Source organism: Eriocheir sinensis, chromosome 57 (assembly GCF_024679095.1).
Source record: "Eriocheir sinensis breed Jianghai 21 chromosome 57, ASM2467909v1, whole genome shotgun sequence".
Classification (NCBI taxonomy): Eukaryota; Metazoa; Arthropoda; class Malacostraca; order Decapoda; family Varunidae; genus Eriocheir; species Eriocheir sinensis.
Genome location: NC_066565.1, coordinates 7,609,039 through 7,632,376, shown reverse-complemented (window position 1 = coordinate 7,632,376; position 23,338 = coordinate 7,609,039). Strand labels below are relative to the sequence as shown.

The window sequence follows — 23,338 nt, the reverse complement described above, 5'->3', positions numbered from 1 at the left end:
AAGATTTGTTGAATGAACTGAGAGCAACAGAGGGACTGAGTGTGAGTGTGAGGAATGAGACAAAGGAGAGTATAAAGCAGAGAATGAGAGAGGTGGATACAAGAGAGTGGAAGAGGCAAATGAATGAGAAAGCAAGCCTTAAGATATATAGAAAATGGAGACAGGAGTTGGGAGGACAAGAGGAAGTATACACCAACAACCAAGCCTCAGAAGTGCTATTCAGATGCAGGACAAACAACATGCAACTAAAAGACAGAAACAGACACCGGCGAGAGGAAACCAAGTGTGACATGTGTGAAGCTGAACACGAAGAAATGCGACACTTCCTGCTCTGATGCCCGGCCTGTGCAGAGGAAAGAATAAAGTGCGTGAGGCTGCAACAGCCTTACGAGGAAGAAGAGGACGACACCATTGGAAAATTTTTATTTGAAAATGAACACACCGAACAAACGAAAACAACAGTACACAAGTTTTGGACAATAAGAGAAAAAAGAATGAAAGAAAAAGGAAAACAATAGACCCAGACAGTAGACACATCAGAGAGTGCCGTTACAAAGGCAAAACTCCCGACCGACTACTACTACTACTACTAAGAGCAAGAGCAAGAGAGCACACGCCGCATCCCTTCTGGCCCTGCCCAACCAGCCCCCTAAAACACCCCAGAAGAAGAAGACGACGAAGGCTCCACACCCAATTGGCGCTGGGGACCTGCTGGCCAGCGACACCCTCAGCCCCAACACTGCCAGGACAACACCTCCACCACCGCCGCCGGGAAGTCTTAACCTTCTCATGCAGCAGAAGTAGGTAAGCTGTCCTGCACAAGACAGGCCGCCCACCACGCCGGTGTGTGGAGGAAAAGAGAACAAGGAAAGGACGAGGACAACAGCAACACACTCAGCCGCCGCAAAGGTTGGGGCCGCCTCACCTGCAGGGCTGGACAGCAGCATGAGTGGCCAGGACAAGCAGGAGCAGACTGCTGCAGGGGGCAGGAGGGTCAGTGGTCACCAGATGAAGCAACTTGGTGCTGGCAACTCCAGCAACAAAGGAGAGAGGAAGTTTGTGTTTCTGGAGTGTGGAAAAGAATTCACCTCAAGGGAAGGCCTCAGATATCACACCCTTACACACACTGGTGTGAAGAACTATGAATGTAAGGAATGTGGGAAAAATTCAGCCGGAAGAATACCCTTGATAGACATACCCTTACACACACTGGTGTGAAGAACTATGAATGTAAGGAATGTGGGAAAAAATTCACCCTGAAGAGTCACCTTGATACACACACCCTTACACACACTGGTGTAAAAAGTCATGAGTGTGAAGAGTGCGGGAAGAGGTTCAGTGTGAAGCAGGCACTCGATCGACATGTCTTCAGGCACTATGGCCTTAGAGAGTTCAAGTGTGATGTTTGTGGAAAGCTCTTTAAGACAAGGGATGACATTGAAGATCCACTTCTGAAGTGTGTCTGCCTACAGTAGTTATAGTGACCAAGGTAGGGATGGGGATGGGAGGAGGAAGGGAGGGAGAGGGAAGGGAAGGGGGAAGGAAGGGATGGGAATGGAGGGTAAGGGAAGGCAAGTCCAAGAAAGGGAAGAGAAGGAAGGGAAGGGAAAGGAGGGGAAGGCAGAGGAAGGGAAGGGAAGGCCAAGGAAAGCAAGTCCAAGAAAGGGAAGGGAAGGGAAGGTAGAGCAAGGGAAGGAAATCCCAAGGAATGAAAAGGGAAGGGAAGCGAAAGATAGTCCGGGAAAGGTAAGGTAAGAGAAGGAAGGAAAGGGAGGGTAATGTGGTGTGGTGTGGTGTGTGTGGTGCAGCTGGGTATGGTGTGGTGTGGTGTGTGGCTGGGTGTGGTGTGGTGTGGTGTGGCTGGGTGTGGTATGGTGTGGTGTGTGTGGTGCGGCTGGGTATGGTGTGGTGTGGTGTGGTGTGTGGTGCGGCTGGGTATGGTGTGGTGTGTGGTGCGGCTGGGTATGGTGTGGTGTGGTGTGTGGTGCGGCTGGGTATGGTGTGGTGTGGTGTGGTGTGGTGTGGTGTGTTGTTGCGTGGCTGGGTGTGGTGTGGTGTGGTGTTGTGTGGCTGGGTGTGGTGTGGTGTGGTGTGTGTGGTGTAGCTGGGTATGGTGTGGTGTGGTGTGGTGCAGCTGGGTATGGTATGGTGTGGTGTGTGTGGTGTAGCTGGGTATGGTGTGGTGTGGTGTGGTTTGTGGTGCAGCTGGGTATGGTGTGGTGTGTGGTGTGGCTGGGTGTGGTGTGGTGTGGTGTGTGGTGCAGCTGGGTATGGTGTGGTGTGGTGTGGCTGGGTATGGTGTGGTGTGGTGTGCAGCTGGGTATGGTGTGTGGTGTGGTGTGGCTGGGTTTGGTGTCGTGTGGTGTGTGGTGGGGGTGGGTTTGGTGTGGTGTGTGGTGCGGCCGGGTATGGTGTGGTGTGTGGTGGGGCTGGGTATGGTGTGGTGTGGTGCAGCTGGGTATGGTGTGGTGTGGTGGCATGGTGTGGTGTGGTGCAGCTGGGTATGGTGGTGTGTGGTGTGGTGTGGCTGGGTGTGGTGTGGTGTGTGGTGCAGCTGGGTATGGTGTGGTGGTGTGTGGTGCATGGTGTGGTGTGTGGTGCAGCTGGGTGTGGTGTGTGGTGCAGCTGGGTATGGTGTGGTGTGTGGTGTGGCTGGGTGTGGTGTGGTGCAGCTGGGTATGGTGGTGTGGTGTGGTGTGGTGTGTGGTGGGTATGGTGTGGTGGTGTGTGGTGTGGCTGGGTGTGGTGTGGTGTGGTGTGTGCGGCTGGGTATGGTGTGGTGTGGTGTGGGGTGCGGCTGGGTATGGTGTGGTGTGGCTGGGTATGGTGTGGTGTGTGGTGCAGCTGGGTATGGTGTGGTGTGGTGTGTGTGCTGGCTGGTGGTGTGGTGTGTGGTGCGGCTGGGTGTGGTGTGGTGTGGTGTGGTGTGGGTGTGATGTGGTGTGGTGTGGTGTGGTGCAGCTGGGTATGGTATGGTGTGGTGCGGCTGGGTATGGTTTGGTGTGGTGTGTGTGGTGTAGCTGGGTATGGTTTGGTGTGTGGTGTGGCTGGGGATGGTGTGGTGTGGTGTGGTTGGTGGTGCAGCTGGGTATGGTATGGTGTGGTGTGTGTGGTGTGGCTGGGTATGGTCTGGTGTGGTGTGGTGTGTGGTGCAGCTGGGTATGGTGTGGTGTGTGGTGTGGCTGGGTATGGTGTGGTTTGTGGTGCAGCTGGGTATGGTGTGGTGTGTGGTGCGGCTGGGTATGGTGTGGTGTGTGTTGCTGCTGGGTATTGTGTGGTGTGTGGTGTGGCTGTGTATGGTGTGGTGTGGTGGTGTGGGTGTGGTATCATGTGGTGTGGTTTGTGGTGCAGCTGGGTATGGTGTGGTGTGTGGTGTAGCTGGGTATGGTGTGGTGTGTGGTGTAGCTGGGTATGGTGTGGTGTGGTGTGTGGTGCAGCTGGGTATGGTGTGGTGTGGCGGGGTCTGGTCTCGTGTGGTGTGGTGTCTGGTGAAGCTGGGTCTTGTGTGGTGTGTGGTGTGGCTGGGTATGTTGTGGTGTGGTGGTGTGGTGTATGGTGTGGTGTGTGGTGTGGCTGGGTGTGGTGTGGTGTGGTTTGTGGTGCAGCTGGGTATGGTGTGGTGTGTGGTGGGGCTGGGTATGGTGTGGTGTGGTGTGTGGTGTGGCTGGGTATGGTATCGTGTGGTGTGGTGTGTGGTGCAGCTGGGTATGGTTACCGTTACCGTTGATGAGGTTTCATGCCCTGCTCCGCCGCTGATGCAGCGCTCTACGAGGGCCGTCAACAATTTCAACGTTAGCCTCAATAATAGTCTTCGATGCACTCATTCTCAAACATTGTAGTGGGTGAGTGAGTGTCTTAATTTCTTTTACGAATAATATCACATATAACAACTAGTTCAGTGTTCAAGTCCGCTATTTTCATTATAGTATCACAATTAAATATTCAACAATTATTTACAGCACACTGAACATTCATCACACACAATTTGTCTTTGAGTACAGACACTAATTAATAGCCATGGTCAGTCATGTTACGAATTCTCTCAATTTCAGTCTGGTGTGGTGTGGTGTGGCTGGGTATGGTATGGTGTGGTGCAGTGTTGCCAAACTAGCGCGAAATGTGCTAGTTCTAGCGCATTGACATCACAAACCAGCGCATAAATTTTGTATTTTGCGCATAGCGCGTTTTTTAGTGCATTTTTGTTCTATTTGGTGCACGTTCTAGCGCATTTCTGGGAATCCACGGTTATACGTAATGTGTGTGTGTGTGTGTGTGTGTGGAGGTCGATCAGGACAGCAGGTCGCACGTCCAGTCTCCGAGGCCTCCTATAGTAGCAATTAGCGAGCGAGGTAAAGGGAGCGGTGCATGCCGTCACACCCTCCTTACCAAGCTCCCACCCCATGGAAACAGTCCCCTCCACACACACACACATTCACTGCCAAGGATTCATTAAAAGTTCCGGAAAGGCAGTTGCGGATTTACATTGAGAGTTACGAGGCTGCAGCCTCTCTAGGCCCCGGGCATTCAGGGGGCTCCCGATGATTAGAAAATTAATCAACAAATAGTAAATAAATAAATAGAGATGTGAAATAAAATACAATAACTAAAAAAAAGTCTTTGAACGTTGATAGGCCTACATATAGGTGAAGGCAGTCAGGACTCAGATCTAGTGTCAGCTGGATTTGATGACTTTTTTTATTTTTTGTATTTCGTTGGGGATATACCCCAGGGGAGGCTTTTACATGAGTTTTTTCATACGTGTGCCTTCTGTGTAAGTACATTCTTAGTCATTTTAAACAAGTGCTTGTCCGACATTTCATTATACACGGAGAAACTAATCAGACGAGACAACACAGTTGACTAAAACAGGTCAAATTATTCATACGCAGGGGGGGTCAAATTACACATACGCGGCTGTCTAAGCCAGAGAGGCTGAATCAGCCTTGGTTATGTAATAATGTTAATGCCGGGAGCAGCACAATGCTGAACCTGACGTGAACTTTCATTGGTAATTAAAATGTTCGGTCAACTTAGCTCCAATAACATTATACATATGTATACTGAGTTTGTTAGGTTATTATTTTGTAGAATATACTGTAGGTTGATAGCTGAGTAGATATTTATAGTATTCTCATTATTAATGTTGTTGTTGTTGTTGTTATTATTATTATTATTATTATTATTATTATTATTATTATTATTATTATTATTATTATTATTATTGTTATTATTATTATTATTATTATTATTATTATTATTATTATTATAGTAGCACTAGAAAGTGGCATTATCAATATGATCTCAAAGTACTAATGATCAATACTATCATGATAACAATTATTTAGCTGCTATTACTGTTTTCAATGGATGGGAGGAGACAAAAATTTTCCTAGTGCATTTCTAGCGCATTTCACACCTCAGTCTAGCACTATTACACCCGACATATTTGGCAACACTGGTGTGGTGTGGTGTGTGGTGTGGCTGGGTATGGTGTGGTGTGTGGTGTGGCTGGGTATGGTATGGTGTGGTGTGTGGTGTGGTGTGTGGTGCAGCTGGGTATGGTGTGGTGTGGCTGGGTATGGTATGGTGTGGTGTGTGGTGTGGCTGGGTATGGTGTGGTGTGTGGTGTGGCTGGGTATGGTGTGGTGTGTGGTGTGGCTGGGTATGGTGTGGTGTGGTGTGTGGTGTGATGTGTGGTGTGGCTGGGTATGGTATGGTGTGGCTGGGTATGGTGTGGTGTGGCTGGGTATGGTATGGTGTGGTGTGTGGTGCAGCTGGGTAGGGTGTGGTGTGGTGTGCGGTGCAGCTGGGTATGGTGTGGTGAGGTGTGGCTGGGTATGGTGTGGTGTGTGGTGTGGTGCAGCTGGGTATGGTGTGGTGTGGTGTGGTGTGTGGTGCAGCTAGATATGGTGTGGTGTGGCTGGGTGTGGTTTGGTGTGTGGTGCGGCTGGGTTTGGTGTGGGGTTTGGTGTGGCTGGGTGTGGTGTGGTGTGTGGTGTAGCTGGGTATGGTGTGGTGTGTGGTGTGGCTGGGTATGGTGTGGTATGTGGTGTGGCTGGGTATGGTGTGGTATGTGGTGTGGCTGGGTATAGTGTGGTATGGTATGGCTGGGTGTGGTGTGGCTCCATGGGTATGGTGTGGTGTGGCTGGGTTTGGTGTGGTGTGGTGTGGCTGGGTATGGTGTGGTGTGGTGTGGCTGGGTATGGTGTGGTGTGTGGTGTGGCTGGGTATGGTATGGTGTGGTGCAATGAGCACCGTGTCATCAGCAAACAGTATCGAATTCAGTACCCACTTCCTTCCCCCATCGAACAGTCATACTCCAAATTCTCCAACTTTGCCCTTCATTTCTCTAATAACACCGTCCATATAAATATTGAATAACCATGGTGACATGACGCACCCTTGTCTTAAGCCCACTTTTATCTCAAAATGTTCACTTGTTTCTCCAGTAATTTTGACACATGCAGATGCATCCTCATAGAAAGACTTTATTGCACTAAGCAGTTTTCCTCCCACACCATAAATCTTTAAAACAATGCAATCCAATCGACTCTGTCATAAGCTTTTTCCAAATCCATGAAGACAGCGTATAGATTCTTTCCTTTTGCTAATATTTTTTCTACTACCATCCTGAAGGCAAATATCTGATCCACACATCCCCTTCCCTTCCTGAAGCCTCCTTGCTCTTCACTGATTTTCTCTTCTGTAAGTCTTTGCACCCTCTCTATTATGACTTTTCCATATACCTTTCCGGGTATACTCAGGAGACTTACACCTCTATAGCTCCCATTCCCTCTCCTGCCCTTCCCTTGTAAACTGGGACTATGATGGCTTTGTCCAGTCTGCTGGCACCCCCTTCCCATGCTACTTCAAATATCTTGACCATTCATTTCACAACTTCATCTCCTCCACACTTCAACATTTCTGCTGTGATTCCATCAATTCCTGCTGCCTTTTCGTTTTTTAATCATTTTATTGCCTGATTTACTTCTTCATATGTTATACTTCTTTCTTTATATACTCCTCCTCTACCTCTACTCAAAACTGCTGCTGTTACAGCTGCTGGACGTCCATCCTCAAAATTCATTAAGTTTTGAAATATTCTCTCCATCTCTTTCTCAGCTTCCCGTCTTTCAGCATCTTTCCATTCTCATCCATAACTTCATTTATTATTATAATAAATATATAAATATTAGCTTTCTACTATTCTTTATTTGGTCTGTCAGTGCCCGTACTGTTTCTTCCAGCATAGTGTTGTATCTTACTTCATTCCAACTTTTGGCTTTAGGGGGACATAGGCTGTTATTATGTTATTCTTCTCTCCACCCTGTACCACTACCTGCACAGCCATCACCTCCGCACTTACCATTTCCATGTCTCACTTCAGTCGCTTTCAAGTTTTGTTTTGTCATTGTCATCACTCCTCCTCCCTTTCCTTCTTTCCTATCTTTTCTCCCAATGTTGTACTTGCTCTTTCCTCCAGCACAAGTTCCAGTTATTTTGCAAGGTTTGTTTCAACTCTACATATCATATCTGGATCACTCTCCCTTCAATAATCATTAGTTTTTTATTTTTATACAAGACCATCTATGTTTGTGTATGCAATCCTTAACCCATTTTATCCCAATGTCCTCATTTGAGGACACCTGATAACACCTAATTTTCCCATGTTATGAAAACATATATAAGTTACAGCACAGAATAATGATTCCTTCCTGACGTACATAAAGAAAAGCTTAAGGTTTAATGACATCTTTATCTGACTGTAGTTTGACTCTGAAACTGGTGAAAATTTCTGCCTCAAAATGCACTGCATTGACTAGGCTGTGCTGACTTTCTCATTCCTGAGATGAACTATTATTTTGCTGTGTTTTATTCTCAAGAAGATGCAATATTATTCTCATAATACCCCAATAAATTATCTTAAGTAGAAAAATAATTATTGATATTACAAAATGTCTGTCCTCAAAAGAGGACACTGGGACGATATCGTGGCAGCGCGTGTCACAACACGTTCAGGATGGTGCATGCTGTAGAGCGGACTGAATCCCAGTTCCTACGCAGACCACCGCAGGATGCTTGTCTAATCAGCCGCAGATGTTGGTAGGCACATGATATGATATATAAAAAAAATATGTGTGCGTGTGTGTGTGTGTAATTCACCTCTTGGTCTGCTGCGGGTCTCTCTCGAGACAGCCAGCCGTTCCCCTACGGAAGAGCACAGAGCTCGTAGTACCGATCTTTGGGTAGGACTGAGACCACTCACCCACAACACACCGCGACAACGAGGTCACAACTCCTTGCCTGACGTCGCGTACCTGCTCACTGCTAGGTGAACAGGGGCTACACGTGAAAGAAGACAAATCCAACTTACCTTCACCTGGCCGGGGAATTGAACCCTGATCCTTCTGGTTGTGAGCCAGACGCTCTACCCCTGAGCTACTGGGCCGTGTATGTGTGTGTGTGTGTTTACTCTTTTATATCGTATACTTGTTGACTTAGGTATTGCTCACTTGAGTGCTGCATTGAGCTGCTGTATTGCAGATGGTGAAAGCTACCTATTCTGCACTGACAATAGATGAAGCACATGCCTTGTTGTGTGAAAAGGGCGCCGAGGGAGAGTTTGAAAAGGGCGATGTGATTATTGGACCACCAGATGCAGATGAACTGACTGACGAAGAGGATGTCAGTGGTGATGTAATTGGTGAAATATCTGTTCAAGATGTACCAGGTACACTAGAGGTTCATGTGGACAAAGATGTCACTGAGGAATGTGCTGTATAGAAAGATAAACCCACCAGAAAAAAAAGGAAATTCTGTGATCATTTCAGCAATTTGGTATATTTGAAGAAAGCATTTCTGTAGGTGAAAATTCATAAATTCCTGCATGAAGGAAAGGATCAGCTTGATTTGATAACCTTCAGAAGAGAGATTTGTGTTCCACACTTGAAGCTGGGTGATGCAAATGGAAGACTGGGAAGGAAAAGCTGTGCCCCTAGCCCGTCCACAACAATGGTTGATGCTCGCTATGATGGAAAGGCCCATGTCATTGCAAAGCGGGAGAAGGAAAGACGGTGCCAAAGGAAGGCGTTGCAGCACTGCACAAGTATTTTTGTTTTGTATTGGATTTTACTATTGATATACACATGGCAGAACTGTTACTATAACAGGTACATTTTTACTTTTAGTTTTCATTATAATAGTAAACTGCGTGTTGTCAAAAAGAATAATAGAGTATTTTTCATGCTCCATATATATGAAAAAGAATATTACATAGTAATAGTTTTCTTTCCTTATTTTCCCAGTTGATATGATATTGTCCCAGTGTCCTCTTTTGAGGACAGCTGATTTCAAGCTTATTAAAGGAAAATAAAAGCTAAGACCATTATGTTGCATCTTTCTTTAACCAGATGAATGTAATTTAATGAAAACTACCAAAAAATACTAAAAGAAAAGACCCTTGAGATTTAATAGGTTAAACCTTTCTTCCTTCTCCTTTTTCCCCTCGTGTGTGTGTGTGTGTGTGTGTGTGTGTGTGTGTGTGTGTGTGTGTGTGTGTGTGTGTGTGTGTGTGTGTTACCCACATTACTAACAGGCAGATGAATGGTGGCTGTCTGCTAACTGATCTTCTCTTGGCAGGTTTTGTTCCCAGCTGTCCCATGAAGGTCTCAGGCAGCAGCCATCCCTCATGATGATGCAGCTCCCCTCAGCCTACCGGGCGGCCGCTGGTGCTGGGAACACACCCACGCCTCCCCCAACCCAGCTGCAAGGGGAACTTGCTGAGGTGAGTGTGTGTGTGTGTTGACCAATTTATTTCTTTATTATTATTTTCTAGTCTATGGTACCGGTAGGCATAGCTGGGCACGATAACAGAAAACCTTATTCCCGATAACTGATAATGAAAAACGTCAACGGCGATAACCGATATTCGTTAACTAGAGACACAAATATAGGTGATAACCGATACCCGATATAAATCCACAATTCCCGTACTAGCTAGCGATAAGTCCGATAGGCGAAAACGATACTATATTGATATTTCAGATAGAACAACATTGATGAATTCAAATTTTCATTATCTGTATTTTAGGAAACTTACAAAACCTTAAAACCACACGTTGACACGTACATATGGACGGTAATACTAGAAATGCCCGAACTAGTGTTGTGTTATTTGCGTTCCACCGTCAAAATTGTTTACAAACACTGGTCTCTCGTGAACGTGCATGCTCAGACCAGCAAGCGTAGACCTGTATAGTCTCACAAAGCTTGTAACTGCAATTAAGAGTTGCTGGAAGGCTGAATCAGACATATAGTATTACCACCATCCTCGCTGTTTCTAGAACGACACTCTGTATGAGTTGTATTTATATGTACAGAGTGTACGTCATTCTAGAAACAGTGAGGATGGTGGTACTGTTTGATTCAGCTTCCAGCAACTCTAATGTTAAAAAGCATTGTGAGACTGTACAGGTCTACAATTAATGGTCTGAGCATGAGCAGTTCACGAGATCAGTGTTTGTAAAACAAAAGCTCAGCTTTGACGATGGGACACCAAATAACACAACACCGGGTGCCTTCAGTATCATGGCATGGTCACAAACGAATATGGAATATCAAATTTGAGGCAGTGAATAATCATTTTGGCGGCAAAGTTAAATGATTTTTCTCTGATATATTGATTTTTGAGTAGCATAAAAAAATAACCTAGTGTTTTAATTTTCATGATCTAAGTATGAAATCTCATCACCGAAAAGATTTCATACCCCGAAGTTTTTTCATACAACACCGGGCCACACATGCGCAGTAGGGAGACGTTTTTTTCTGAGAGGCGTAAAAAAAAAAGTAGCGATTATCGCTAGTTTGGTTACAAAAGTAACGAAGATATCGATATATATTTAAATAAATAGCGGATGGTCGATAATCCGATTTTGTTATCAGCGATAAAGTATCGCGATAACTTATCACGATAACGCCCAGCTATGCCGGTAGGCTTTCGTGATGGGTCCTGATGGTCGGTCCCAGCCCATCACGGTGCAGGCAATTGTTTATAGTGGCGCTGTCTTGCTTGCTGTCCCCGGAGCTCACCTGTGATCCCATTCAGAGCGAGACTCCAGAGTCTGGATTGGCAGGAGGTCTTGAGGGCAGCATGGGGGTAGTCCGTGGCCACTCGGCGCTAACTGAAATATCCCATCTTGTGGTGGTGGGTGGGGCGCGAACCTGGGACCTCCTGAATGCGGCGCTGGTATGCTAACCGCTCAGCCACTGCCCCTCCATGTCATGATTCTCCTTGTTATGTTCCTCATAGAGTTTCCTTAAAGCCTTATAATATGTGCTGGATTTCCTGGTGTCAAAGATATATATTTTTTCCCTCAAAATAGGAATAGAAAAAAATGGCAGTGCATATTGAGATAGGTAACTGTATGTGTTTGTGTGTGTATATATGTGTGTGTGTGTGTGTGTGTGTGTGTATGTGTATATATATGTGTGTGTGTGTGTGTGAGTGTGTGTGTGTCCCCGTGCTTTACGATGGCTGAATTTATGATCAAATTCCTATCTGCTACAGCAAACCCATGCTTTTAGGAGACAGCGACATAATGAATTTTGGCTTTAAGGAACATTTTTGCTTTCTCTCTCTTATATAATGTGTACACCTAACACTTGGCAGTTTATGGTATCTGTTAAGAACAATAGTGTGCCTTTTATTTTATTTTTTTCCCGATAACTTCCCTCACTAGTAAGAGTTGCTACATCAACATGCATTGCTTTATTTTAGGTTTTACTGTTTATCTGATAGGGTTTGATGTGTTTAACAAGAGTGAGAATGTGATGGGCTCAGTGTCTGCAGAGCCGCAGGCAGCCGTCCTCCCATACTTCTAGATGAAATTTTACTTGGAAACTTTATATCCATTCCAAGACAACTGAAAGTTAGGAAAAGACTTGTGAAAACAGTTTAGAAAACTGGTTTGCAGAGCACATTAATTACATTAATCTTAACCAACTTTAGCACACACAAAAAAATAAAATAGCAATCTTGGAGGGTAGGATGATGGGGGCAGTTCCCCCCTAATGTCAGGTAGTCATACATATGTAAATGATTTCAATATTTGTGTGTGTGTGTGTTTTCACTTAGTAATATTATTTATATCCACAGCACATTATGAATTTGGCCAGACAGAAGACCAGGTAAAGATCATGCAGGATGGAATACTATAGACATCAACATCAGACGTGTAGAGGCTGAGAATGCTGGACAGGCCTTTGTCCTGCAGTGGACTAGTAATGGCGGTGAGTGGATGACACAAGGTTTGAACACCATCTTTATTGCAGAGTGCAACGATGGCAGCCTATAGACACCTTCACAGAGCGACTCACTGGGAGAGAGGAGAGAGGTGGCCGCCAGGAGGCAGACCTGTATATTGAAGACCCGTGGGGATCCCTTTGTACTCCGGAGAGGCGTTCATGCATCACAGCCCCAGAAATGAACACAGCTTTTATTGTAGAATATAATTAAAATCTTACGTTGTATAGAATTCAGGAAATCAAAATAACTAAGATATTGCTTATATATTTTTTCATTAAAATTTACACAGCCTTTTCATGTGCCCATTTCTTGAAACCAACACTGATTATGTAAACATTAACTTATATCAATGGAAATATTATAAATACCACTAAATGCTAATACAAATTATGTTAATAATAACCTGAACACCAGTTTGATGGAAAAGCAGAGGTTAGCATCCCTGACTACAAATCTGCAGGCCTTGGTCCAAATCCCGGCCCAGGCAGTCAGCATGCAACCCACCCAGCTGTTCATCCTTTCTTTCAGGATGGTCGGTAAACGGGTACCTGGGGAGACTTGGGACAGGTAAACAGTGGGTAACACGGATGTTGCATGGGACCTGTGTTGGGTTAATTAATGGGTTCTCTTCTAGTTGTATAAAAACAAATATATTATTCTTTCTGATGCACATCTTAAGTAATACCGTAAATTGTCTCTTTATCAATTTTGTTCTTGACCACTGCATGCCTCCCTGGTGAAGTGTTGAGGGTGAATTTAAGCCATGACTATCCAGGCTTGGGTCTGGATTCCCGAGTGAACAGTTTGGGCACAGCTGTTCATCATCTCTTTCAGGTGGGTCAATAAATAGGTACCCGGGGAAGGTAAACTGGTAACCAAGGTGCTGCACTTGCCGTGTGTACCCAGGGTAATGAGTTCTCTCTCATCACAGGCTCAAAAGCTAATGAGAGGTGAGCAATGATGCCGAGTGGTCAGCGTGTGGGCATGGTAAGCCCGTGGTTCGAGTCCCACAAAAACACGCTGATTTTTCAAGCCATCGCCGAGTGGCAGAAGATTACCCACATGCTGCCCAGATCCGCAGTCAACCCTAACTTCAGCGAGTTCGTTCAAGTGGAGCACTGGGGGGCAGCATGGGCCAAGCAGTCATACATCATGGCAGCCACTATAAATAGAATTCACCTGTGCCACTATTGGGCTGAGACTGTCCAAGATGCTTCTCAAAAGAGCCCTCCAGAACTACAGGCAGCACCTAAAGAAAAAAAAAAAGAAAGAAAAGTTATCATCCCTAATAATACTTTATCATTCATAACTCTCCCTGAAGCACCTGTTTTATGTCTGTTTTTATCTGCTTTTGCTCTCACCTCTCCTTTCATGCTACTGTAAAGTTTGGGGCATACGCAATAGCTGTACGTGGCCCCGGTACTCATCTCAGTACCGTTAGCCCTTGAGTCTGTGGTGGGTGCGAACCTATTACCCTGAGACACGGAACTCCTGTGCCTACATAGAAATGTCACCATGATATTATGCGGCATCACATTCTCCAGACCCTAGAATATTTGTTTTGCACACGTCTAAAACCTTACTTGTATGACGGCAAGCCTCTGTGAAGGCACCTAGCTGCTGCTACAACATATCCCTATGACATGTGTTTTATCTACTCCTAATGATCCTTTTTGGTCTGTTTGAGGTCATGATAAACTTCCTGCTTTTGACAACAGCCCCGATATTCATCATCGAACCTCCTCCTTTGTCTTGGGGCATCATGAAAAAGGGGAGGCTACAACACCAACAAATGTTTTTTGATATGGTGCAAAAGGTACCAAAGAAGAAGCACAGTCCATGGTTGTAGAGGAGGAGGAACTGGGTTGTAAAGATGAAGTGGCAGTAGAAGGTGCTGGATCACATGAAGTGAACTGCTTCGAAGTTACAGCAGCTGTGGGGATCTCTGTAGGTGGCAATTTTTTACCCACAGCTGTGCAGAAAAGATTCATTGGGTTAGCAGTTATACTTATATTTGAAGGGCAATAAATGATATGACTCGGGATATCCATCTTCCTTTCATACACAATATTAATTTGTTTTCCTGTGATTGAAAATAAAATCCTATTCTAGCAATGAAGGCACCAGAAAGAAATTGGCAAGTGTTGCATATTAATGTAGATATTATTAAATAAATCATCTTTAATCCTAGGTGGGCCCCCTCAGCACTTTTTTTTTTTTTGTTAATGAGTATGTCTCATTCAGTACGAATTGAAATATATATCTATTTATATATATATATATATATATATATATATATATATCTATATATATATATATATATTTATATATATATATATATATATATATATATCTCTTGATCTAAACCAATCTAAGGAAAAATGAAAATTGATACGGAGGATGATGCTAATAACAATGGTAATTCCATACTGCTAAAAGAAAGATCACTAGTATTGGAATCACTCCCTTCATCAAGTGGATGCTCACTTTCTAAGGGGAGTGTCAAAAATACCCTCGCCCATGTGAAGCTCTCCAGAGATAATACCGGTGACAGCATCATGTTCTTCAGTGATGGCGGGCAGTGATGGAGGGTGCCATGTGAAGCTCTCCACAGATAACAGTGGTGACAGCACCATGTTCTTCAGTGATGTTGGGCAGTGATGGAGGGTGCCATGTGAAGCTCTCCACAGATAACAGTGGTGACAGCATCATGTTCTTCAGTGATGGCGGGCAGTGATGGAGGGTGCCATGTGAAGCTCTCCACAGATAACAGTGGTGACAGCATCATGTTCTTCAGTGATGTCGGGCAGTGATGGAGTGTGCCATGTGAAGCTCTCCACAGATAACAGTGGTGACAGCATCATGTTCTTCAGTGATGGCGGGCAGTGATGGAGGGTGCCATGTGAAGCTCTCCACAGATAACAGTGGTGACAGCATCATGTTCTTCAGTGATGGCGGGCAGTGATGGAGGGTGCCATGTGAAGCTCTCCACAGATAACAGTGGTGACAGCATCATGTTCTTCAGTGATGGCAGGCAGTGATGGAGGGTGCCATGTGAAGCTCTCCACAGATAACAGTGGTGACAGCATCATGTTCTTCAGTGATGGCGGGCAGTGATGGAGGGTGCCATGTGAAGCTCTCCAGAGATAACAGTGGTGACAGCACCATGTTCTTCAGTGATGGCGGGCAGTGATGGAGGGTGCCATGTGAAGCTCTCCACAGATAACAGTGGTGACAGCACCATGTTCTTCAGTGATGTTGGGCAGTGATGGAGGGTGCCATGAAGCTCTCCAGAGATAACAGTGGTGACAGCACCATGTTCTTCAGTGATGTTGGGCAGTGATGGAGGTGCCATGTGAAGCTCTTCACAGATAACAGTGGTGACAGCACCATGTTCTTCAGTGATGTAGGGCTGTGATGGAGGGTGCCATGTGAAGCTCTCCAGAGATAACAGTGGTGACAGCACCATGTTCTTCAGTGATGTTGGGCAGTGATGGAGGGTGCCATGTGAAGCTCTCCACAGATAACAGTGGTGACAGCACCATGTTCTTCAGTGATGGCGGGCAGTGATGGAGGGTGCCATGTGAAGCTCTCCACAGATAACAGTGGTGACAGCACCATGTTCTTCAGTGATGGAGGGTGCCATGTGAAGCTCTCCACAGATAACAGTGGTGACAGCACCATGTTCTTCAGTGATGGCGGGCAGTGATGGAGGGTGCCATGTGAAGCTCTCCACAGATAACAGTGGTGACAGCACCATGTTCTTCAGTGATGGCGGGCAGTGATGGAGGGTGCCATGTGAAGCTCTCCAGAGATAACAGTGGTGACAGCACCATGTTCTTCAGTGATGGTGGGCAGTGATGGAGGGTGCCATGTGAAGCTCTCCAGGGATAACAGTGGTGACAGCATCATGTTCTTCAGTGATGGCAGGCAGTGATGGAGGGTGCCATGTGAAGCTCTCCACAGATAACAGTGGTGACAGCATCATGTTCTTCAGTGATGGCGGGCAGTGATGGAGGGTGCCATGTGAAGCTCTCCAGAGATAACAGTGGTGACAGCATCATGTTCTTCAGTGATGGCGGGCAGTGATGGAGGGTGCCATGTGAAGCTCTCCACAGATAACAGTGGTGACAGCACCATGTTCTTCAGTGATGTTGGGCAGTGATGGAGGGTGCCATGTGAAGCTCTCCAGAGATAACAGTGGTGACAGCACCATGTTCTTCAGTGATGTTGGGCAGTGATGGAGGGTGCCATGTGAAGCTCTCCACAGATAACATGGTGACAGCATCATGTTCTTCAGTGATGGCGGGCAGTGATGGAGGGTGCCATGTGAAGCTCTCCAGAGATAACAGTGGTGACAGCACCATGTTCTTCAGTGATGGCGGGCAGTGATGGAGGGTGCCATGTGAAGCTCTCCAGAGATAACAGTGGTGACAGCACCATGTTCTTCAGTGATGGCGGGCAGTGATGGAGGGTGCCATGTGAAGCTCTCCACAGATAACAGTGGTGACAGCACCATGTTCTTCAGTGATGGCGGGCAGTGATGGAGGGTGCCATGTGAAGCTCTCCACAGATAACATGGTGACAGCACCATGTTCTTCAGTGATGGCGGGCAGTGATGGAGGGTGCCATGTGAAGCTCTCCACAGATAACAGTGGTGACAGCACCATGTTCTTCAGTGATGTTGGGCAGTGATGGAGGGTGCCATGTGAAGCTCTCCACAGATAACAGTGGTGACAGCACCATGTTCTTCAGTGATGGCCGGCAGTGATGGAGGGTGCCATGTGAAGCTCTCCAGAGATAACAGTGGTGACAGCACCATGTTCTTCAGTGATGGCGGGCAGTGATGGAGGGTGCCATGTGAAGCTCTCCAGAGATAACAGTGGTGACAGCACCATGTTCTTCAGTGATGGCAGGCAGTGATGGAGGGTGCCATGTGAAGCTCTCCACAGATAACAGTGGTGACAGCACCATGTTCTTCAGTGATGGTGGGCAGTGATGGAGGGTGCCATGTGAAGCTCTCCACAGATAACAGTGGTGACAGCACCATGTTCTTCAGTGATGGCGGGCAGTGATGGAGGGTGCCATGTGAAGCTCTCCACAGATAACAGTGGTGACAGCACCATGTTCTTCAGTGATGTTGGGCAGTGATGGAGGGTGCCATGTGAAGCTCTCCACAGATAACAGTGGTGACAGCACCATGTTCTTCAGTGATGGCGGGGGCCCTCACCAGTCTTCTTCATTAAGCTTCTGTCTTCCTGCTTCAGGCTGCAATCAAACAGTTGTTTAGTACCACATTAATATGTTTGGGGCAGATTGAATTATAGCTAACATAGTATACTGTTTGATTGAATATTTGAAAGAATCAAACCTAAACTAACATACTGTTTGATTGAATATTTGAAAGAATCAAACCTAAACTAACATACTGTTTGATTGAATATTTGAAAGAATCAAACCTAAGCTAACATACTGTTTGATTGAATATTTGAAAGAATCAAACCTAAACTAACATACTGTTTGATTGAATATTTGAAAGAATCAAACCTAAACTAACATACTGTTTGATTGAATATTTGAAAGAATCAAACCTAAACTAACATACTGTTTGATTGAATATTTGAAAGAATCAAACCTAAACTAACATACTGTTTGATTGAATATTTGAAAGAATCAAACCTAAACTAACATACTGTTTGATTGAATATTTGAAAGAATCAAACCTAAACTAACCAGGTTACCCCATTCCCAAGCTTGCAGGGTAGGCACTGAAAAAGGTAGATTGAAAAACAGAACTGTATTACTAACCTAAATGAATGTATTATTCTAGTGTTTGTGTTAGAGATAGGTTTACTGTTCAACAGGATGAGGTAGGGTTGTTAAGTTTGAAAATGGCTCTTAATGAAGCAGTAATAGGTTACTATTTTGTCTGTGATTGTTAAATTATTAGCATGTGTAAAAGCTACAACTGCTATATGCTACATAGTAATATTCTATGTATCTATATATCTTTCCCTTTGCCCTAATTAAAGGTTAAATTCAATATCAATGAAAAATTTCTGCTCTTATAAATTGTCAAAATGAGTTGTAGCCTATTCCTAACTGATCAGAATTAGTTTGCATCCTGAGAACACGTGATTGATGTAGTATTTGTTTCAATAGGCTAGAAATTTATCATTTAAATCAACACAAGGTTATGTTAGCCAGTCATTCATTACACATGTTTTTCTTTAGTTTGAGACAAGGTTATGTTAGCCAGTCATTCATTACACATGTTTTTCTTTAGTTTGAGACAAGGTTATGTTAGCCAGTCATTCATTACATGTGTTTTTCTTTAGTTTGAGACAAGGTTATGTTAGCCAGTCATTCATTACATGTGTTTTTCTTTAGTTTGACACAAGGTTATGTTAGCCAGTCATTCATTACACATGTTTTTCTTTAGTTTGACACAAGGTTATGTTAGCCAGTCATTCATTACACATGTTTTTCTTTAGTTTGAGACAAGGTTATGTTAGCCAGTCATTACACATGTTTTTCTTTAGTTTGACACAAGGTTATGTTAGCCAGTCATTCATTACATGTGTTTTTCTTTAGTTTGACACAAGGTTATGTTAGCCAGTCATTCATTACACATGTTTTTCTTTAGTTTGAGACAAGGTTATGTTAGCCAGTCATTCATTACATATGTTTTTCTTTAGTTTGAGACAAGGTTATGTTAGCCAGTCATTCATTACATGTGTTTTTCTTTAGTTTGAGACAAGGTTATGTTAGCCAGTCATTCATTACATATGTTTTTCTTTAGTTTGAGACAAGGTTATGTTAGCCAGTCATTCATTACATATGTTTTTCTTTAGTTTGAGACAAGGTTATGTTAGCCAGTCATTCATTACACATGTTTTTCTTTAGTTTGAGACAAGGTTATGTTAGCCAGTCATTCATTACACATGTTTTTCTTTAGTTTGAGACAAGGTTATGTTAGCCAGTCATTCATTACATGTGTTTTTCTTTAGTTTGAGACAAGGTTATGTTAGCCAGTCATTCATTACATGTTTTTCTTTAGTTTGAGACAAGGTTATGTTAGCCAGTCATTCATTACAAATGTTTTTCTTTAGTTTGAGACAAGGTTATGTTAGCCAGTCATTCATTACACATGTTTTTCTTTAGTTTGAGACAAGGTTATGTTAGCCAGTCATTCATTACACATGTTTTTCTTTACTTTGAGACAAGGTTATGTTAGCCAGTCATTCATTACATTCATTTGAGTAGCTTCCATAACCTTCTCTCGATGGACAGAAGTGACAAAACAAATGACTAACATAACCTGGTCTCAGTGTTACAAAGGGCAGAGCAAGTTAATAGTGACAGAAATAAACATTACAAAAGATTTAGCAACCGAAGGGACAGGAGTACGCATTGCTACAGATGACACAGTAACCCAAGTGTGATAGGGATTGTAATGTTACGGAAGATATGGTGACGTAAGTGACGAGGACCCAGCGTTACAGACAGCGTAGTGACTTAAGCATGACAGGGATTGTAGAAAGATTGTGGAATGATTGTATAAAAAAAGATACAGTAACTCAGCAGTGACACAGATACGTAATGTTACTGAGGACATGGTAACTTACGTATGATGAGGATCGTAATGTTGCAGATGAACTAACAATAATTTAAGTGTCAGAATTCATCATGTTACAAATGGCATATTAATTTTAGTGGCATGGATCAGAATGTTACAAAATATATACGTATATTAAGTGGCACGGATCGTAATGTTACAAGATACATGGTACCCACACCGATATGTATACGTAATGTTAAATGACATAGTAACTTAAATTAAATGGATATATTACGCTAAAAAAGCTTAGTAACCAAAGTGACATGTATACGTAATGTTACAAATGGCATAGTAACAAATAAAATGGATACGTAATGTTAACAAGACTTAGTAACCAAAGTGAATGAATGCGTAATGTTAACAAAACTTAGTAACCGCAGTGAATGAATGCGTAATGTTAACAAGACTTAGTAACCAAAGTGAATGAATGCGTAATGTTAACAAAACTTAGTAACCAAAGTGAATGAATGCGTAATGTTAACAAGACTTAGTAACCAAAGTGAATGAATGCGTAATGTTAACAAAACTTAGTAACCAAAGTGAATGAATGCGTAATGTTAACAAAACTTAGTAACCAAAGTGACATATACGTAATGTTAGGGATCACACAGTAACTTAAATATAATGGTTAGTAATGTTAACAAGACTTAGTAACCAAAGTGACATACGTAATGTTAGGGATGACACAGTAACTTAAATATAATGGTTAGTAATGTTAACAAGACTTAGTAACCAAAGTGACATATACGTAATGTTAGGGATGACACAGTAACTTCAGTATAACGTGGATCGTAATGTTACATCTACATAAAGACGAGAAATGAGCATAACAGTGAGTGCCGGGTTGCCGTAATCTTGCCTCAACGTACAGAGATCAAATTAACACACGACATACAAATTGCAGTTACTTATACAAGCACTTCGTAGGTAAGGTTGACAAGTTATATTCCATTAGTTTAAATGACGTAATCTCTCCTTGACATACAGAGATCAAATGAACATACGACATACGACTGAATTGAAGTTACTTATACAAACATCTCAAAGGTAAGGTTGGCATAACTTATATTTTGCTAGTTTAAATGATGTAATCTTCCCTTTACATACAGATCAAAGTAACATACGACATATGAAATGAATTGATGTTACTTATACAAACATACCAGTGAAATGAGGTTACTTATACAAACATACCAGTGAATTGAGGTTACTTATACAAACATCTCGCAGGTTAAGGTTGACGTAACTTATATAGCGTTACTTTAAGAGATGTAATCTTGCCTATACGTACAGAGATCGAAGTAACATCTCGAGAGTAGGGTTCAAGTAACTTATATTTCGTTAGTTTAAGGTTGCATATACTTACAATAAAGTCGTAAAGAGGGAAAGAATAAAGGTGTGTGGAAAAGGTCATCTTATTGCCTACAAACACCAAGAGAGACAAATATTGGGGCGAGGGAGGGAGGGCAGGGTAACAAATACACACGCACACACACACACACAAAAAATAATAAATAAATAATTAAATAAAAACACTGAACCACATACCCAAATCAAACACCTCCACACTAAACATCCTTCTTCGACCGTCCATGTTGAGAGGAGCAGGAGGAGGGCGAGGGGGAGGAGGGCAAGGAGGAGGAGGCGGAGGCAACTGAGGAGGAGGAGACGAGAGTAGACGTGGAGCCGCCAGCGATGGAGTTGGCGGCTGTTCCTCCGTCCTTCCCTTCGGCGGCTGTGGCGGGTGACTTCTGGCCACTGCCACCGCCTTGTCCATCTTCTCCTTCCGTGGATTTGGTACTCAGCGATGAGCCAGGTTAGCATGAAGAGCACCTGGGGGAGGGAGGGAGGATAGGGGAGGTGAGATTAGGTTGAGTTAGGGGAGGTTTGGGAAGGTAAGGTAAGGTGAGGTTAAGGTAGGTGAGGTAAGGTTAAATTAGGGGAGGTTAGGTCAGTTAAGGTTAAGTTAGGGGAGGTTAGGTAAGGTTAAGTTAGGGGTGGTTAGGTTAGGTAAGGATAAGTTTGGGGAGGTTAGGTTAGACGAGGTTAGTTAAGGTTAGGTTAGGGGAGGTTAGGTAAGGTTTGGTTAGGGGAAGTTAGATAAGGTTAGGGGAGGTTAGGTTAGGTTAAGGGAGGTTAGGTTAGGTTAGGTAAGGTAAGGTAAGGTTAAGGGAGGTTAGGCAAGGTTAGGTTAGGGGAGATTAAGTTAGATTAGGGGAGACTATGAAGTTTTATCTTTTAGGGTTCAAGGGCAATAAAACAAAAAAGGCATAAAAAACACTAGGTCCTGCCCCTGAACAGAGAGAAGGAAAAATGACAACGGGGCATAATTACCAGTGAGGGGGCGAGTCTCTCAAACTTGTCGCCCACCATCCAGTGATTGTACCTGGCGAACAGCATCATGAGGGCCAGGACCAGGTTGGCAAACTGCTTCACACGCTCTGAAAGACACAGAAACTGCTCAGCAAGGACTGTAGGCGGGCATCCTCAACACTTCCCCTCACATCAACTCTTTCCAAAGGCCAAGAAAAGGTATCAATTGCATTCTAATGACGTGAGGTAATCCAGCTTTCCAGACAGAGCAACAGATCAAAAATAGACAAACTATGTAGAGGAAGCATTAGTTTGAGAAGGCTATAAGAAAATCCAGCTTTCCAGACAGAGCAACAGATCAAAAATAGACAAACTATGTAGAGGAAGCATTAGTTTGAGAAGGCTATAAGAAAATCCATCTTTCCAGACAGACAACAGATCTATGGAATATGCTACAAGACCTGTATGCCAAAAACACTGCTTTAAAGAAAAAATCTGAAAAGTTTCAAAAGATGGAACACTGAGTATGACTTAACCTGGAAGCAGCAGGGATCATGTTTCTTAATGGTCCCTCCAAGCAAGAAAAATGAGAAAAAAATCACCCCTCACACAAACCATTTAATAACATATATCAAAGCATTCGTGATCAGATTATGTATCATCTATTTTAGGGGGTTTATATCATGGGACAAATTTGGCCCGTTGCTGCTACACGGTAAAGCCACAAATTTGGCCCGTCGCTGCTACCAGGTTAATGATGCAAAGACAAAATTAGGTAAGACTTAAAACTGCAAGATATCATTAGCAAGGGATAGGAATACAACTTAACTATAGGGAATTACTAATGAGGGAGGGACAGGGAAAACAAAGTAACCATTAACCAGTGAAAAGAAAGGCAACAGGTAACAAATACAGGTTAACAAGCACACAGGTAACTCACTGGAAGGCATAATTAACAAGCAGGATTGTTCACAAAGGAGGGGACTCAAACACAGGGACTTGGCCTCGGCTTACTATTATATATTACATGGAGGGTAGTAGTGTGTCCTTGAGCCATTATTAGTGACTAGCAACAAGGCATATGCGTCCCCAATGACCCA

At 43.8% G+C, this 23,338-nt stretch overlaps 1 protein-coding gene and 3 long non-coding RNA genes across 66 annotated transcripts in view; 2 read left to right on the top strand and 2 right to left on the bottom strand.

Annotated features, from left to right (window-relative positions):
* The window catches only part of LOC126984793 (uncharacterized), a 54,170-nt gene extending 52,736 nt beyond the window's left edge, over positions 1–1,434 (bottom strand). The window contains exon 1 of the long non-coding RNA XR_007737808.1: positions 1,269–1,434. This is a non-coding gene — a long non-coding RNA (uncharacterized LOC126984793). The remainder of the gene's footprint in view (positions 1–1,268) is intronic.
* The window catches only part of LOC126984783 (zinc finger protein OZF-like), a 188,142-nt gene extending 174,647 nt beyond the window's left edge, over positions 1–13,495 (top strand). For 22 of the 48 annotated variants that reach the window (XR_007737762.1, XR_007737759.1, XR_007737749.1 and 19 more), the window contains 2 exons: positions 9,640–9,784; positions 12,331–13,493. Coding sequence is in view for 1 of the 48 variants with exons in the window: in XM_050838886.1 (XP_050694843.1) it covers positions 9,640–9,663 (24 nt within the window). In the remaining 47 variants the exon portion in view is untranslated. Of the gene's footprint in view, positions 1–697; positions 805–9,639; positions 9,785–12,330 lie in introns of those variants that run through there. The other 26 variants (XR_007737768.1, XR_007737764.1, XR_007737748.1 and 23 more) reach the window with 6 other exon arrangements.
* A 4,123-nt stretch (positions 13,496–17,618) lies between these two features.
* On the bottom strand, positions 17,619–18,784 carry LOC126984788 (uncharacterized). The gene is made up of 2 exons (XR_007737786.1): positions 17,808–18,784; positions 17,619–17,763 (listed from the first exon to the last, which is right to left on the bottom strand). It is a non-coding gene; the product is annotated as an uncharacterized LOC126984788 (long non-coding RNA).
* On the top strand, positions 18,410–20,242 carry LOC126984789 (uncharacterized). Of its 16 annotated transcripts, none has more exons than XR_007737802.1 (5): positions 18,410–18,549; positions 18,602–18,809; positions 18,910–19,375; positions 19,428–19,479; positions 19,532–20,242. It is a non-coding gene; the product is annotated as an uncharacterized LOC126984789 (long non-coding RNA). The 16 variants fall into 16 exon arrangements; XR_007737799.1 differs by having other exon boundaries at positions 18,487–18,601; positions 18,706–18,809; positions 19,532–20,241; XR_007737800.1 differs by having other exon boundaries at positions 18,514–18,653; positions 18,706–18,809.
* Positions 20,243–23,338: the final 3,096 nt, after the last annotated feature.